The following is an 18418-nucleotide window of genomic DNA, read 5'->3' on the forward strand; positions in this document are numbered from 1 at the left end:
TGAAGAGCAGACACTTGAAGATAACCAACACCATTTGGTTGAGGGAGATTATGTCACCGGCTAGACGGCCCTAAAGTCTCCTTTAGCCTCCTTTCAAATTATCTCCCGTCTACAGAGACCGCGTGCTCCGCTCAAATGACTGCCGGGCTGACAGCCTAACAGCCCACACTGATGTCTTGGCTCATGACTGAATCTGTTGATTAGCAATATCTACCGAGAGCTGATCATTTCATTGTGTTTCTGAACGCTTGGCAAATTACTGCCCATTGTTCATTCTGTGGTTTGTTTTTTTTTGGTGACTATCAACTCGTGAGGGAAATCTCTGGCTCTTTAACTGCTCAATGTTCCACTACGTTCACCAGCCGGTCTCCAACTGTGTGAGCCTGCTGTTCGGTGTTGAGAGGGAAGTGTACAGTGGCATTATTTCTTTGAGCTGCCTCAAACTCAAAAACAAATCCATGGCACCGACATTTTTCCTTTATTTCTTGGGACTCTCTTGAGTCAGCTGCTTTAAAGACTTTTATCCTTAGACAACCTGGCTGCTAATCAAAATCAGCCTTTCATTTGTGAGTAGACAATCATGTCATTTCTTCTTTCATAAGTTATATTGCTCTCTTTAAATTAGTATTCTTAGTGAAGCTCAATTATGTAGGAGTTGGCATTTTGTGTGACTTGGTGCCCCCACAGGTTCAGAGTGCAACACCACAGAGGAAGAAGGCTCTTTAATTGATCACACATCATACGACATGGTGCAACTGGCACTCCGCATTTAACGAGGGAGCGGTGGGCGCAGGCTAACCTCAGCACCCGGGGAACAATTCCAGATCTTAGTCAGTGCCTTTGGTTGATGGCACCGACGGGAGTATCTACCTATTTGTGTAAGTTTCGATGGAAGCTGATATTCTAAGGTACAGAAAAAATTACACAATGATGATTAAAGATATTTTTCAGGAAAATACTCTGACTTGTAGAACCTGAGTCCTCTGGCAGTAAATTGTGAGACAGCAGAGCAGTTTACTCGGGTGAATATACACAGTCTTCTTCTTACCTGGATGCATGGATGGTGTGGCTGATGGTGACAACGTAGCCCGCACCGCCCACATCCAGGTAGGGACCTGTAAAGGTGATGAGGCCAGGGTTTGCCACAGCGTGCTGGTACCTGCACAAAACAACCGTCAGTTCACAAAGTTAAGTTTCCATCCATAACAAAGTGAATGAGATGTTTTTAAGATGTTTCTACCAAACAGTCATTACAGAGAGTGAGGGGACATAACAGCCATGGATGATATCGTCACAATAATTCATGATTAAACTTTTCTTTAGAAAGAGGTATTGATTGGACACTCTGCCTATGACCTGAACTCATGATTTACTTGGTTATTTTGTGAATTTCAGATTTTATGTTTAGAAATCCAAATGACAACATATTTTAATTATAGCTTATTGTAACAAATCAAAACAGCTGTTTGAACACCTGTAGGCTCTACAAAGTTTACATACATTCATCATTATTCTACTCAGCCTCAGCCTAGCATGTTTGCAGTGTTGCAAATAAGCACCAGTGCTGGTAAATAAGCAAAGTTTGCAACCCTTCTTTTTTTAATCCAACTGTTAATTAAATGAAATGATGAAAAACATGCTACTTCTGCTCCAATTCAGCAGCAACGTACAAAATAACAATGTGCTGCAGTCAAAGTACAATATTTACCTCCAACATGTAGTAGAGCGAAAGTATAAAGTAGCAGGAAATGAAAATATTTGAGTACAGTACAAGTATCTCAAAACTTGCTTAAGTACAGTACTTGTACATCTTTACATTCCATCACTGTTTGTATGCACATTTTTTATACACGTCATATGGTTCATTAGTCTGTGTTTACAATTGATTCTACAAAGTAGTAAGAAAGAATGAAATGCTGTCTTTAAAGCAGGGTTGACATTTTAAAGCCAACATTTGCCCTGGACTGAACTGTTTAAGTCGCTCCATGGACAACACAAAACCTTCCAGAAGAATGTAAGACTGCTGAAAACTTCTTTTAACATTGCGTTAAGTAAAAGGTAAAAAAAAACCAAACAAACAAAAAAAACCTTTGATTGAAGTTTAACCTCTGAGTAAACTGTGGGGAGAGAAGTGTTTTTCATAACATTTTATGGGCTCATTAAAATCCCCCAAAAAGTTTGATGAGAAAATCTTCACCAGTAATGGCTGCTGACCAGTTCAAGCACAGAAATGAACTGCAGTTCGCACATACTCATTACCTCTAAACTTCTACCTACCCACCACCATCTCATCCCACCTTTTGCTCCCCTTAAGTGCTCGCGCACACACACACACACACACACACACACACACACACACACACACACACCTTCACTCCTGCCCCCTCCCCCTCCCTTCTTCACACCCTCAAGCCTCACCATTGTCGGCGGGTCGGGTCGAAGGCTTTGTCCATCAGTGATCCTGGATAAATCCGGAGCACCCCACTGGGCGTTGCTATGTAACGGCGCACAATGTAGCAGTTGAGGCTACTCATTTCCATTAGTGTCATCCACTCATCCGTGACGTGACTGGTTGCCATAACCTCGTTCCTGACAGAGGACTGCAGAGGGGAGAGAACGAAGGGAGGCAAATAGAGAGGGAGGAGAGGGACGGTGAAGGAAGAGGAGGTAAAAAGAGATGAGGAAGGAGTGGAGAAGAAGGAGAGAAGAGTCTTAATCTGCATTTGGCTGGAAATGTAAGTTGGCGAAAACTTTTGGCAAGTTTGCCTCCAGTTTCCATCAACCAAAATCCTCCCTCCACCTAAACCTGAAGGCTAATTATCATTCTACTGTATTGCTGCTAACGACAGTAATTCTTACTTTTTAAGATTTACAATGAAAGCATCATCAAGAAATGACAAATAGCAAAGCTCAGAACACCATTTTTTTTTTAGGATTAAATGGGACCCGATTAGCCCTGAAGCTCTGAAAACACCCTGAAAAATCACATCTCAGTACGATTTTTCAGAGAGGCTTCAAAGTTTGAAAGGGGTGATGAGGTCACTGGAGGGGGCCTTTAAAACTAGCCTGGGAATCAGAGCTGGGACCGAGGCTTAGAGTTCAAACTCTAACCCCCTACTCCCCCCAGGATAGGAATGCACACACACTGCCAAAACCACGTTGGGGTTTGTTCCCTTCTTAAAGATGCAGAGCTTCATTTCAAATCTGTGAATTTTAGCTGTGATGTAAAGCAGCCTGAAAAGATGTTTGCCAGCTATCACAACTAATAGATTCTAAATTGCACTTTACACTTCTTCTATCTTGGCACCCATTAGAGTGTGAATGTGTGTACAGGAGGGCTGGATGTGGGCCATGTGTTTGTCAGGTAAACAGCATCGACTCTGTGTGTCTGCAGGCTGGTCCTAGCCGAGATCCCATGCTTGTGTACCTTGAGGCCAGGGTTGGCTATGAGCCGGGTGTTATCACTCAGGTAGGCGGTATAGTGCTCCACCATGCGCTTTGTCTCTGGCTGGCTGAGGTGCTCGTAGGGAGAGGAGAAACTACCAGCTGCCAACATCACAGTGGGGGACTCTGGGAAAGAGACAGATAGGGGAGAGAGGGACGGTCAGAGATGCTAGTCAAAGTTTTAGAGCTGAATCCGGATGAAAATCTAAGTTTTTGGACTGATCTATTTTTTAAATGTATTGTCTTTTCCTCCACCTCTGTGGATTTACATGTTCTTACCAACTGTGGCGAGCTGTTTGAAGTGCAGGCAGGAGCTGGGCTGACCCAGCAGGTCCAGACGATGGTACAGTAGCTTGGAGCTGGGAGCTGTGTTCAGGTTCTTCAGCTGCTTCACCGGGATCTCTGGCTGCACATACACGATGCACAGGATGAACGACGTGTCCTGAACCTGGAAGACAAGATGGGAGTGGAGGACAAGGCTCGTGGATTCAATATTTCATCACCGTTCATGCGGTGATGTAAGGAAGGGGATTGCTAACCGCAAAATGGACAGGAAGTTAGCTTAAACGCTCACAGCAGCTTTAATGCTTCTTTTAATTTCAAATGTTAAAAGATGTTTTGGTTTCCATGGGTGATTATGTTGATAAAAATGCCAGAATGTGCTGAAAATAAACCATTTTTCAGGGAGTATATCTGAAGTTAAGCATATTCCTGACCTTGAAAAAAAAGCATTTTCCAGTCTTTCAAGACTTTGTGCATATTAGTGGAATCAATTCATCGTAGGCTGTAGTATTTTAATGGTGTACTCCAGAGACTGTTGGAGGAACCAAAGGGGGTTGCTGAGAAAGATGAAAAGTGAGCTTATAAATAAAATACTGGTAGCTGATGTAATTTATACACTCCGCTGCTACATGTTATTTACAGACTGGAAGCCAGAGTCACTGTGACATTACACACTCTCCCCATTCCTACCAGCCCTCTTGTTCAGCCTTCTCAAGGGCTGCAGGCGTCTCCCCGAGAAGATAAATGTGTCCGGCTCAACATCTGCTTCCACACCACTGATTCTAAATAAAACCAAGTAGGGTTAGGGATTTTATTGTTAAATCATGTTATGTGTCAGACAGCTTTCAGAAGGACCCCGGAGCTTCTCGTGACTCTTTTCTTACTTCTAGTCACACGCATGAAATTAACAGAGTGCGATGGTCGCAATGAATCCTGGACATTATCCGTGAGTACGAGAAGACAGAATGGTTTGGGGAAACGACAGACACTTCTCAGTTTTTCTTTCTAGGTCAATTTGCCATTTTTCTGGCCCTGTGGAGTTCATATTAAAAAACAGACGGCTGCCAAACTCATGGCAAAGGTGACGCGTTGGAACTCCAGCGCCTGTGAAAAGAAAGAAACCAACCCCAAAATGTTAAAAGCTTTTTAAAAAAGGCAAAAAGTGAAAAGCCTGAATTAAGTGTGATATTTTTACTCCTGCCAAGAACCTAAATGTCAGAAGGCTAAAACAACTCAATACAGCGTGATGTTATTGCTGCTCTGCTGCCATCCGTTCCCTGAACACGACATTTCTGGGTGGCAGAGGAAAAGCAGATTCGAGGGACAGGGACAGTTTCTGGGTGTAGGAGCGCTCGGTTTTTATTACACCGACTAAATTTTAAGGTGGTGGAGGTTTGGGGAAGACACAGAGGCCGGGCGCATAAATCTCTACACTGCTTTCAGACAGCAGCACAGTAATGATAAAGAGCTGAAGACCGAAATGGAATAGATAAAGAGGAAGTATATGAGCCGCTTATCCTCCCACTGTGACAATGGCGGGTGGGCCTGCAGCCAAAGATCATCGTACGTCTCTGCTCCGACTCAGTGCTTCGCTGTGCTTTAAATATACGATGCCTTCACTTACAGTTACCCTGGACAACTGGCAGTCAAATGAGGGGACAAAGAAGCTTCACGTGTTTTAATTTACAATTATTCTCTGGCAACTAATGACTGCATCCTGTTACGTAATTTATTTGACTCTCTTCTTTTCTCTGGGAAATCGTAAATCATAAATCTCTGAGTATGTAAACATGTTTTTTGTATATATCACTCAACTGCTCTTTTCCTCAGCTTTTGATTCTTGAGCTGCTGTAATAACACATCTGGGGTGGAATCAACAACGTTTATCTGATGTCATTTGAGGGTGTCTGGACTGTGAAGGTTAGATGTCCCCACTGAACATGTGCCACCTACCAGTTTCCAGGCATAGCTGACGTTGTATGCATCTTTGCTGTTGTCTCTGAGCCTGTTAGTGTGCCAGGACAGAGAGGAGTTGACGGGCACGGCAATGACCTGACTGCCCAGAGGGAGGCTGCAAGAAATACACACAATCAAACAACACAAAATAGACACACTACACAACACAACACTACAACAGTACCCATGGCTGGAAGAATCCTGGTTTTAAATGCTTTTTGAACTTGACAGTTATTTAAATGTTCCTCGTCCTCTTACTTCAGTATGTTCTGTCTGACAACAGGGAATCCTGGGATGTTCTCATAGTGGATGATGTCAGTGTGCAGGGGGGGTTCAGTCATCAGGTAAGGCCGCGTCAGTGATGGATGCATTAGGGTGTAACCTGGAAAATCAGACAAGAGGTTGACAAAAGCCATTTCATCAATCGGTGCTTGTGAATATAAAGACATACAGAGACATCAATCATGGAAAACTGAATCTGCAGAGAGCAACATGAATACAACTGTTACAGTTACAGTTACAGTTACCATTTGGTCACAAAGTCATGTTGCACATTTAACTCAAGCTGTCATTATTATCTAACATCAGGTCTGTCATTGTTTTACACGAACAAGACGCAAAGCTGTCAAAGTTTTGAAATCATAAATCAACAGTCAATAAGTTCAACAGAGAATAAGACGAGGTTTGATTCCGGGGGACGTCATGAACAGGTATCATTGTACGTATGTAGCTGTATGCGCCCTCACTTACTGATAATGCACGCCTGTGAAATCCTTGTCTTGTCATGGCTGATATATGCCCCCAGTGACATCATGGTATAATGACTTACTGCTGCCAGTAAGTTAATGATTGTGTCTCAATGTGGCTGAGTCTAAATGCCACTTCGTATCCCATTCACCTATTCAGGCAACTAGTGCAGCAACTGCTCTGAAGTTAGTCCAACAGAGAGTCTAGCCAAGACACAGCCGCCTCCTTATCAAACCCTGTTCGGGGAAGCATGAAGGAAAGATAAACAGATTTAAAGTTAGGAAAACACCTCCTGCCTGTGTGCTGCTCTGCAGCGTAGAATTGCAAATTTTATCGGCTGTTTGTCAAACTTAAAACATTTCGAATTTTTATGCTTGTAGCCTTTCCAAAAAAACAGCTGAGGGTGGCAGACTCACTACCCAAAATCTTAAATTCCGCAGAGAAAGACAACTGCATCGACAGAGGCTCAGTATCAAACAGTATCTGGTGGTGCAGAGGAGTGTGGTGCTGTGATAAACGCAGCTTCTAACAGCAGCAGTAATCATTCCGGAGAGATACTAAAAGCCCTCGGGACGCAGGATTGGGACTGAAAGCCCATCTGTTTTGAAAGAAAGAAAAAAAAAATGAAATCCTGTTTTTTATTTTTACATGGTTCTAAACCTCAAGGAGTGAGTGTGCTGGTTTTGTAAGAGGAGCAGCAGGTGGGAATGTCTCACACACTTTATTAAGGATCCATCTGCTGTATTACACAAGGCATCGCTGTCCCCACAAAGTGCACCGGGAGATGACCACAACACTCAGATAAATATTTTCACTTGGCTCATCTGCTATTTTTAGCTGCAGGTCCAGAAGCTTCTTGTCATCGGTGTACTCACCTAATCATATTTACCTACACTCTCATCGGCAGCAGACGATTTAAATGCCAGGTAATAACCTTAATTGGACTCATTTGTCAATGTTGGCCGAGCTGCAGCACTAATAAGCGTGCTGCAGTAATAAGCTATAATTTGATGGCATATTTATTACAATAACAAACATTTCAGATGCAAGAAAAAGAGACTCATTGAGTGGCGGCGCAGAAGAGCAGAACTCACACAGCTGCAAAAATTCATGTGGAATAATTAAGTTTAATAGTGAAAATTTCTGATGTGGAAAACTTATCCAAGTAAATATCAGACTCTGTTTTCTGTTTTGCTCCACTGCGCTTCGCCTCACCTCTCACCTCCGTCCCTAAATATTTCCACTCTCCTCCAGACATCACGCAGACTTTCATTTAGACTTTATCTTGTTCCAGCTTGTTTTAATTATGCCTTCTTCTTGCCTCATGTCAGCATGGCACTGCCTCCCAGGCCCCCCCAATCACACACAAACCCAGTCTGGTTATTGTGTTGTTTGTTAGCAGTCATGACAGACATACCTGGCCTCCCTGTCTCTTAGATTAGCCTTAACTTTTTAGATAACACTTAAAACTTAAAAGCTTATGCCGATTACGATGTTTGTGTTCTTTTGTTGGAATGATGCCTCAATTTGATTATCAAACATTTGATAAAAGACAGATATGGAACAGAGGCAGGATATTCAGCTTTTTTCTTTCAATATCCTCCAGGTCATGTGACCCATTGACTGAAATTCGGTGCAGAAATGTCTTTTTATACTGGTTGAATTAGACACATCCATCTTTATTGGATTTTAGTAGAACTTCTATTTTTCATGAATATTTTAAACAAAATATGGATTTTTTTATTCATGAAAATCTGATCTTTCTTCACATAACTTCCAGGTCATGTGACATCTGTTTCAAATGTAATACAGAAATGTCTTCCTATACTGCGTGAACGAGTCACGGCTCTTTTTATTGGAATTTAGTATCAGAATATTCCTTTTGATACTTAGTTACATTTGCCTTAAGTAATATGTTCAAGTGAGGCCTTTACTTGGACTCAAGTATGACTTCTGAGTACCTTTTACGCCGCTCAAATGTCCGCAATAGAAATATATTAATTTTATCATCAAAGAGGAGCAAAGAAACCAAAATGTATTCACATTACCGAGGCAGGAATCAGAGAATTTTGACGTCCTTTCTAAAAAAAAAAAAATTCAGTAGTAATTGATCAATACAGTCTGCGATTATTAATTCAATAGTTGACAACTCACATTGCAGCTCTGTCATAATTTTCAAGTACTGACAAATGCCACGTTACCCAGTGTAACTTTAAAATATAGCTCTAGTGCATTCTAGCAAAACCCAGTTGATTAAAGTCGCTGCTCTCTGGGCCTACAGAGCACAACTTACCTGCAGCACCGCACCAGTGGTTTGAGTCAAGACCCCCTCAGCTGAGGCCAAAACAAACCAAGACCGGACATGAGCACTACCGCCCTGCGCTGTGGCAACGCACTGAGGCATGGCTCAACAGAGGATGAAATGCCAAAGAAGTGCCAGTGCTACCAAGAAGATGTCAATTAAGTCTAATGTGGGATAATGGCTGCGGAGGAAGTTGAGACAGACAAAATAAAGTGGAACTCTGCTTGTATGTGAAACAAGAACAGCAAAATACTCTTTCGTGCAACCATTTGGAGTGTTGCTCCACAGCCGTGACTAATAAAGATTGATACTGTGAATGTGCAGAGGAATGTTTTGTGGACCACTGGAGTCTGTTTGACCTGCAGCGTAATTTTGATTCCTGATTGTTGCTTGTTTTGTTACTGGCTTGGAAAGTTTAGCAACAGGCAATGAGCGACTGATTTGTTCTCCTGTATTTGTTGTCTTACCCAGATGACCTGTTATTACTGAACATGGATTACTGAATTCGGAGAACAGGCTGTCACGGTTTTTAAGACTCGTTTGGTTGTAAACCTGAAAACACTGCTCATGCGGCTGACCACAAGTTGGAACAGACAGCACATCCTGCACTGCGGTAGATATTCCTGCAAATTCGTACATGATGAACTCGTGGGAAAGTCATGAGCCCAACAGAAAACATTCAAACACCTCGCTTGTCTCTATGTTACTGACCTTTGTTGTCAATGAGGAATGTGTATGAAGCCAGCGAGTCTTGGTAGTAGGTGACATCCTCCAAGATGTAGGCCAGGTTCACATCCACCCCGACCACGCCCAGGAGCAGGTTCCCGAAGTAACACGGCCGGCTCACAGTCATGATAAAGCCTGGAGACAGAAAAAATAAATTCATCTAAATTAAATTCATGCAACTTCTCTCTAAACAATTTGAGCTCGATGTGTGATTGTAGTTTAGTTCTGCTGAGATCGATCCATTCATTTTAGTGCAAACTGAACGGTTTTAATAGTTAAAAGAGTTTATCAAAAGGAATCGTTGGGGAAGATTTGGAGATACGCTGATTTACTTCCTTGCAGTGAGTTAAATGAGAAGATCATTACAACTCTCATGTCATAGAGCCTGAAAGAGTCTAAAAACTTGGTATTTTTCTCTATAAACTTGGTATTGTGTCTCTGATAGCTGCTCTTGTCAGTTTACATTTTAATCCCATCTGTGATCTTTTCCTAATCCTAATCAAATGTGACTAGAAAATACTCTCTAAGCATGAGGACTTGAATCAGGGGGAAACAGGTTGCCTGACTCTGTTTAAAGGTAATCTGGGCCTAATTTGACTCGTTATGTTCCTGAAATATCATGTTCATCAGGGAGGGATGGACAGACAAACCAAAAAACATAATGCTTCTGGCCATGGCTACTGCCGGCACTGAGACTCAGAAATGTAACAAACAAGGAAGGAAATATTAAATAGCCTTCATCAAAATGGCTAAATCATCTTTTTAAAGCCAACGTGTGCATGGATTGCCTTCTTGTTTTGAAGTACTATTTTTTTCTTTGTCTGCCAACAGCACCTGACACATTTGATCAACAGTGGATTACGTAGAGTTATACATTCAGCTGAAACTTCCTCTGGTTGAGCTCCTTCGTTGTTCTGGTCAAAAATGAAAACGTAATTTAGAATCCTGCCAGACTCTCTCCAGTTACATCCAAACCACTCACCATCCCCCATGGGGTCAGAGTAGGGCAGGCTGAAGCGGGCCAGGTCGATCATGCGGTTGGGCAGGTTGATGTAGAAGCGTCCCACTGTTGTCTCCAGGTTGCTCAGCTGGTTCAGTACCATCATGCTTCCCTTCACCACCGGCATCATGGAAGCTCCTGCTGATCCAGACGCCGCCGCCACCGCGAAGGAGCGGTCACGGTCGGACATTCGGTCTACACCGTATTTCACCGAATTCTGCTCGGCAAGATCCCTCAGGAAGGCCAGCTCCTTCAGGCCTGTCACTCCCTCTGAAAGAAGGAGGGGAAGGGATAGAAAGTGAGTTTAGGACATGACGGAATATGTTTGATTTAATCAAGCAGGGATATTAGAAACAAATCCGTGACTGACGGCCTGGCTTAAGGGCCTATTGAAAAGGGTAACTGTGCAACTGGAAAGAGGAGGGAGTGGCTGAGAGGAGGTACAAAGAGTAAACAGCTCTTCAGCAAAGAGCACATGACTCAAATTCCTATTATAAAAGGCAACCAACTGCTCTCTTTCCCCTCCAGCTGTAAAAGAAAAACAAAACTGTTCCTTCAAGGAGCTGAAGAAAAGAAAAATGTGCCACCAAACAGGGGCTGAATTCACCAAGAGCTCAACCAACCACAGCTCACACAGTAAAGCAGTAAGAGCCTTGCATTAAAGGGGATCATTAATCAAAGTGTATTCTATACATTGCCACATGGATTACTCAATCTTTTTCTGCCATCATCAGCAGAGATATTTACTACATGCAGGTCCTGACTTGGGATCCTGCGTCATGAACTCTACAGGCTTTATTCGTACAATCCCGTGCATTTGCCAAAACCAACTGTCATCCGTGAAGCTCTGAGATCACAACGCAAATAAATCCTTCATTACTTTAAAGAAAATATGCAGCTGAGACATTAATGCACAGCTCAGACTATCTTTCCGAGCCTCATAAGGTCACTAGGAGGAGAATGGATAACTGCGGCTCTGCAGCTGTCACCTGGAACATTTGGCATCCAACGACCTATTGGGGAGGCTAGCGCACAGAATGTCTGCCTGTATCCACTCATTGACTGGATTACAGCTGAATCCCGTTTTAATGCCAGGGCCTCACTCTGCTGATCGTCACGCTGGGCGACTGACGGGGAGGCAGAGTCGTCATGGGTGGCAATGTCAAACGAGCACAAAGGAGAAATCTTGCTGACAGAACAGATTCCTGTGTGCTTTGATTTAGGAGGGAGTGTCAATTAGGATAGGTAAGATCATCCTGGGAAATGTGACTCTCAAAAGATGCAGGTAGTTTTACTCACTAAAATGTTATATATGTATTATACTTTTGGCTATTTTGTGGTAATTGTGCTGATCTTTGTCATCTTTCCTTATCACTCCTTAAAACAGCAGGTCATCAGCATGCAAGGTAATAAGTCGATCATCGACCACTTACTCAGTCTTTGTGAGTTTGTGCAGCTACCTTGCCAAGATGAATTGTTTTTCTTTATTAAGCTACAGAGGCAAAATCATGTTTGAGTATAATATATATATTGTGATTTAATACTCTCACTGTATAAAGAAACAAAATACTGTGATATTGATTTTAAGCCATATCACCCGTACCTAGAGCCCAAGCTTTGTTTCAGCCACGCATAACATTGCCAAGGGACTGCTGATCTCCTCCAACAATCGGCACTTCACATTTGGCAGGGGATGCAGGGAGTAAGACGCACACACCATCAGTGGGCCTTTCAGCTGTGTGCACCAGCATCCGCAAACAAAACAAATGTCTTTTTGGATATGCAATGCTAATACAACTCAGAGGACGACAGATTTCTGCATCCTTTTCATCATGGAGCTCTTTAATAATAAACAGCCAAGGTCCTCTGTCAGTCACACACCGAGTGAACAGTGCAGCCTTTGAAGTCTCACTCTGCCCTCTCTTAGATGTACCTCATTTCCATTCTCAGATGCAAAAATGATTTGTAATAATGGTGGACTAATGCATGCACAGCAGGCGTGAGTGTATGCGTGTGTGTTGCAGAGGGAGGTGGGAATTAGATGGGGCAGATGGATGGACAATGAAAGAAGAAAAGGAAGCACACACACCACAACACACGTGCACACACACACACACACACACACACACACACACACACACACACACACACACACACAAAGCCTTTGAGGTTTCTGAGCACCTCTCAACCTTCAGTCTTCTCCTGAGCACATTGTACCCAAGAACATAGAGGAGATATATCAAAAACACAGAAACAGCTCTCAGCAGAGCGAGCTCTACTACATGTGCACAAAACTCAGAAAAAAATAATTATAATCAATGTTAACATGGTGAACGAGTGACTCACAAAAGGCTAGAATGGTCCATGTTCGATGGTTTTGTGCTCTGATATGATTTTTCAGCTGGGATTCTGTTCAAATACTGTTGAAATAACCCGGAAGGCTATAGCTCTTTATTCAGTTAATTTAAATAGTAACTCCACCAATTTCACACAGTAGAGTGTATGTAGAGGTCTTGGGGTGAAGTCCTTTGTGGCTCCAGAAGAAGCTGCATTCCATCTGATCAATGGCCTCCAGTAATGTCCCTCAGTGGCCAAGTTGCATTGTGGGTAATATGGATGTCAGGTTTTGATAAAGCAGTCCACTGGTCTACCCCTGAACAATGTATCACAGTTGGACTCATTACGGGGAGTTTAAAAACAAAATAGTCCAAATTGATACAAAACCAGAAATATCACCGTTTTTGTTCCATGCGTTCTTCTTCCTTTTCAAAACCTAGTGCCTACATTACCCACAATGCTACATAGCCATGGGGTAGCATAACTAAAGGCAGTTTATCAGATTGCAGTCAGCTTCCTCTGGAGCCACAAAAACATACAAACACTCACATTTAATCATTTTGACATTTACTGTTAGTTCACTTGCTGCAATAGTGTCTTACAGCAGGAAAAAAAAACCTTTTGTGGAATCATAAGGTCCAGGTGAAAATCAAACAAACAAAAACAAGAGGATTAATTACTAGTGACCTACCATTCATGAGAGCGTAGGTGAGGATCATGACCGAGTTGTTGAGGTGTCGGTTCTCCTCTCTGACCACACTGAGTGTCGCTCTCTTCTCCTGCTCGGACGACTCTCTAGTCGTGATACCAGAGGACAGGTAGATGATCACCATGTCTGTGGCTGTAAGAAGACAGAAACAAACACAACATTTATATCAAGTCATTCGCCCTCACTGAGGCGGGTCACATTCCTAATCTGCAGCGTTTTTCTTACTGGTGGTCTGTTTGCAGAGACTGCTGGTGTTCCGGAGCAGCTGGAAGGCCTTCTGGAAGCCCGCTGCGTGCTGTGTGGCTCCATCAGATGCCTTGATGTTGGAGATGAAGGTGCTCATCTTCCTCTTGGTCTCACTGGTGGCTGGAGAGAGAAGACTCTTATAGCACTGGTCCAGAGAACAGGAGCGAACCGTCTCTGCCACGGACAGGATGGAGATCTGGCGGAGTGACAAGGACATTAAATGAGAGAACGATGAAATACGTTGAATACGCATTCTTCTAAATAAAGCTAAGAGAGAGGAATTGTCCCTTTCACTAACCTTGTCATGTTCATCTACGGCGTTGAGGATGACCAGTGCCGAGTCCCTGGCGATCTGAAGCTGGGTGTCGGTGACAGACGCTCCGTGGTCGACCATCACCACGATGTGTTTAGACTGAGGACGCACCGCAGACACATACACAGGCCTGCAGCAACACAAACATGCATGTCGACATCAGACACTTGTTTTTACTGCTCAGTGAAACACGTACATCCTCAACCCACTATAAACACATACTGTGAGAGCATTCGTACACTGAAAATAAATATAATACAGGCACAAATAAACTGTTTAACATCAGATCTAGGTAAATTAACTGTGGAAACACATAGTTTCCTTTGAGTAAGAGAAAATGGTAACCAAAGCTCCAACATCTTTCTTTTGTCAGAGTTTCTGTTCATCCAGTCTGCACGCAGCTAGAGTCTTCATAAGAGATCTCCATCCTTTTACTGTAATTTTCGATGGATGTCCAACATTTTCTGCTGCTCACGCCGTCACTGCAGAGTCATTTCGGGAAAACCACGTGCACACGGCTTCCTACAGCTATACTGGAAACCTTTAAGTTTCCCTGTTTGTCCTGATTACTGACAAGTACAGTGTAGATGATCATGATAAGGCCATGTTTTATGCATATAGATATATTGATGGTTACGCACATCCATTTTTGCCTGTTTTCACACTGTATTTTTTATGAAAGGAGCTAAAAAGCAACGTTTCAATTACTCATTTGCCATTATAAATGACAAAGAAAAGCAGAAAATCCTCACAGATCAGAGGTCGGAACCAGCAAATGTTTGACAATTAAAAAATGACTGAAACAATTCACCAGTTATCAAAAAAAAAAAGGTGATTAATTTGAATTTGATTCAACTAATCAATTAAATCGACTAATCACGGCAGCTCTGGTGTTCATATACGTATACTAACAGCTTAATGGGGCACTAAGGGGTGCAGAGGGTGGTCCGGGCAGTGCCAGTATGTGTGTGGTCTGCTGGACAAGGAGACACTAACACAAGGCGGAGAAGGGGAGTGATGTACTCACAAAGCCTCATTCACACTCGAAGCGAGCCAAGAAGCGTCATTTCTCTCATGGCTGTGCACTCGCACACTGACTTGAACGGCAAGGAGGGGGAAAAAAATTCCAAACACATGATAAAAAAACACCAAGCACCAGGGAGACAATAGAATATAGAAAGAGCAGATGAGAGAGAAAGATGTCTGTGAGTCGTGGCCACAAAGAAAAAGAAAAAAAAACTAAAACCACAACACTAAAGGTGTGAAATTCCAACAGGCTTTAGTGGTACAGAGCCACATTCCTGCCACGGGCATGTGTGGTCAGGGTGTGTGAGGGCGGCATGCCATCAGCGCCCTCTGAGCCACCCCGCAGCAACTGACAGAGGAGGAGGGGTGACGCAGAGGAGCAGGGTAGAGGGGGGAAGACTGAGGACAAAGTGAGTCCTATCTGTTGGGAAACTGTGTGTTTGAGCTCGATGATAAAAGAAAACCAAAAGCTGGTCCATACCTGCTGCGGTGCTCGTAACTGCCCTTGCACTGGAACTTGTGGGCAGGGAAGACTGTGAAGATGCCCTCCTCTGAGCTGAAGTACTGCCACTTTATCCCCGGGTTGGACTTCAGGTTGTCTGCCAACACTGCAGAGGGAAGAGATGGAGAGGGAACAAATATGTTGAAAATGGATGAAAAGAGAAAGAGGGGGAAGATCGAGGGAGGCAAAAACAAACCGGGGTAGGCAGGAGGGAGAGAAAGGAGGTAAAATGCACCAGTACATAAAAAGTTCAGCACTTTTGAGAGTTTCTCTTTTTTTAGATTCAAACTTTAATGTTACTGAGCACCACAATCTCCTCCAGGAGGGAGACCTTTCAAGTTCAGGGGTTTACCGCGATTCATGTTTGAATCAGAGGTGGTGAGAAAAACCTCATGCTCGAGGTTCACGGAGTTCACGGATCATGCTGAGGACGACTGGCTCTTTCATTTGACTCTTTCCTTATTTGCCACGTTGTATTCAGCACTTTGTAACTCAGTTTTTGAAAAGGGCTATACATATATATATACACACACGTGTTAATATCTTTATAATTGTTATAGCTTACACCTGACACACTGGCATTCTTACAGTAACATTCAAGCACTAATCATGCATTTTCAAGGTACCTATCATTTGTTTACTGCACATGAATGATGGTGTAGTCAAACAGCAGATTTATTTCAAGCATTTTTCCAGGATGTACATTCAAATTCTAGCATGAGAGTTAAAACTAAGCATTTTCTCAACTTTTGAGACTTTTTATGGACCCTGTTTTCAGTTTTGTGCCTGATTGGAAATAAAGATAAACTGTTAAAATGTGCTGATTTAGGACAGTCCTGCATTGAAAGAAGTTGTCGCAAACCCTGAACCCTGCCCTAAATGTCCCGAAAATTTGACTCAACCACAGTTTTGATTAGTTTCAGCAGTACCAGTGTAGTATTGGAGGGAGTGGGGAGAGAAACACCAGTGGATCGCTGCTATCTTACGTAACGCAAACAAATCCTTTTGCAAAGTCTGCAGGAAAGAATTTGGCATTTCATCATGACCACGCCCAACTCCCTTGTCCAGAATTTCATCCAATCCAAAAAACACGTTTCATTGACAAGAATGTCTACTGTTTACATTGCTGAATCACAATCAATCCTGTTTGTGAGTGGCTGCTCACAAACTTATGTAACTTCTCCTCTGCTGAACATTACATGCATTGTTTTCTGTTACTGGCCCGTTAACACGCACTTCAGTTCTATGCAAAGCTGCCAATTCAGGCATGACAATCACATTCCAAGTGGACATTTACTATACACATGTAAATTCTTTACCCATTCACACCTCTGGCTGATCAAATGAACTCAGTGAAGAATAATAAGAAGAAGAAGAAGCTGGAGCTGTTGGGTGACTGCAGAGTACAGTGCATTTCTTTCATGTGGATGCCGGATGCAGATCGGTGTGTCACAACTGTGACTGCAGGACAAGCTGAAATAACAGCCTTCACTGCAGCCTCTGCAGAGACACTGAGTATTTGCTCAACACCAGCAGAGATTTTTTTTTCTTTTAAAAGGGTCGACAGTATCTTCACAGAGATCCCATCACAAAGCCGGCAACTTCCTTTCCGCTCGCTGCAACACAAAACGGCCTTTCACAAAGAGGTGGGGGGGAATGGGGAGGAGGGAGGAGGGAGGAGGGGGGTGAGAGGGACACAAATAGAAAGTTTGGGCCCTTTACCAGGTGGAAAACAGAGGAAAGAATCAGAGCGTAGCCTTCAGAGCAGGCTTCATTAGAACACCATGAAGCAATCCATCGATTTTCTGGAGCTCACGGTATAGGCCTTCTCAAACTACATGACCACAACTTTCTTCTGGCTTGAAATGAATCCTAATATTGAGCCAAATATCAGATGTTCTGAGAGGAAGCTTGGTTTGATGTTACCAGGTATTTCACTATATAATTCCTTACAGTTCATAAATATTCGCTGTGGTTTCCACAGGTCATTAGCAGCTGTACACATTCACCAACTATACTGCCATTTGGCTGACTATTTGTTATTCTTCAGAGGGAGGTTCCCATTGACTAATATCTTGTTAATTAAGTCGACGGTCCTTGCCAGACATGCTAACCACCATTCTTGCATGTCAGCTGGGTCTCAAAAGTCCTCAAACGTGGTTTTTGGCTTGCGATCACATTGAATTAATCGTCTGCTAACGAGAACCTGTTTTGAGCCTTTCCAACCCTCCAGCGATATTATGCGCCACAGACATAGTTCTTCTATGAGAAGGGTGAAAAAGTCCCAAACAAATTAAATCAAGTGTTATATCATCCAACTGCCAAACATTATAAACAGCATCGAAATGCCTACATTTACTTGGCAAACAACCTTGTTGAGACACGACAGGTCCTTCAATCATCCCTGTTCCGTCACTCTATCCGTCCCTGATGCTCATATAAACAGGAAACACTCACTTGTGTTGACAGTGGAGGAAGGGCTCCATATACATCTGTCAGGCTACAGTGTTCCACTCTGCCAACAATGTTTAGACCTCCCCAGAAACAGATGGACAAGCCGAGGAATAGGATCCAAATGACACCCATTTCCTACAACTGTACTGCTGAGGACTAGTAAATGACCTGATCTGATACATCTGCATCTCAATCCTTCAATAAACAAACCATATGTACAGCCATGAGTACCACACACTGATGCAGAATGATAGAGACAATGCAAAGAAATCTGAGGAAATACTAGACAGTATGAATACTGTCATTTATAGGGAGTTCTGAATCAGTTCTACTTTCAAATATTTGTTTATTTCCATCTTCCTCATGTATGAATG

General features: G+C 42.9%; 1 protein-coding gene across 1 annotated transcript in view; it reads right to left on the bottom strand.

Annotated features, from left to right (window-relative positions):
* cachd1 (cache domain containing 1) overlaps nucleotides 1-18418 on the bottom strand; it is an 89990-nt gene that overhangs the window by 19360 nt on the left and 52212 nt on the right. Inside the window, exons 5-16 of the mRNA XM_037115612.1 lie at nucleotides 15570-15696; nucleotides 14048-14192; nucleotides 13729-13945; nucleotides 13486-13635; nucleotides 10440-10727; nucleotides 9443-9592; nucleotides 5941-6064; nucleotides 5680-5797; nucleotides 3724-3892; nucleotides 3428-3570; nucleotides 2419-2600; nucleotides 1049-1159 (exon numbers count right to left, since the gene is read on the bottom strand). Coding sequence (XP_036971507.1) covers nucleotides 1049-1159; nucleotides 2419-2600; nucleotides 3428-3570; nucleotides 3724-3892; nucleotides 5680-5797; nucleotides 5941-6064; nucleotides 9443-9592; nucleotides 10440-10727; nucleotides 13486-13635; nucleotides 13729-13945; nucleotides 14048-14192; nucleotides 15570-15696 — 1924 coding nt within the window. The remainder of the gene's footprint in view (nucleotides 1-1048; nucleotides 1160-2418; nucleotides 2601-3427; nucleotides 3571-3723; nucleotides 3893-5679; nucleotides 5798-5940; nucleotides 6065-9442; nucleotides 9593-10439; nucleotides 10728-13485; nucleotides 13636-13728; nucleotides 13946-14047; nucleotides 14193-15569; nucleotides 15697-18418) is intronic.

Source organism: Acanthopagrus latus, chromosome 11 (assembly GCF_904848185.1).
Source record: "Acanthopagrus latus isolate v.2019 chromosome 11, fAcaLat1.1, whole genome shotgun sequence".
Taxonomy (NCBI): domain Eukaryota; kingdom Metazoa; phylum Chordata; class Actinopteri; order Spariformes; family Sparidae; genus Acanthopagrus; species Acanthopagrus latus.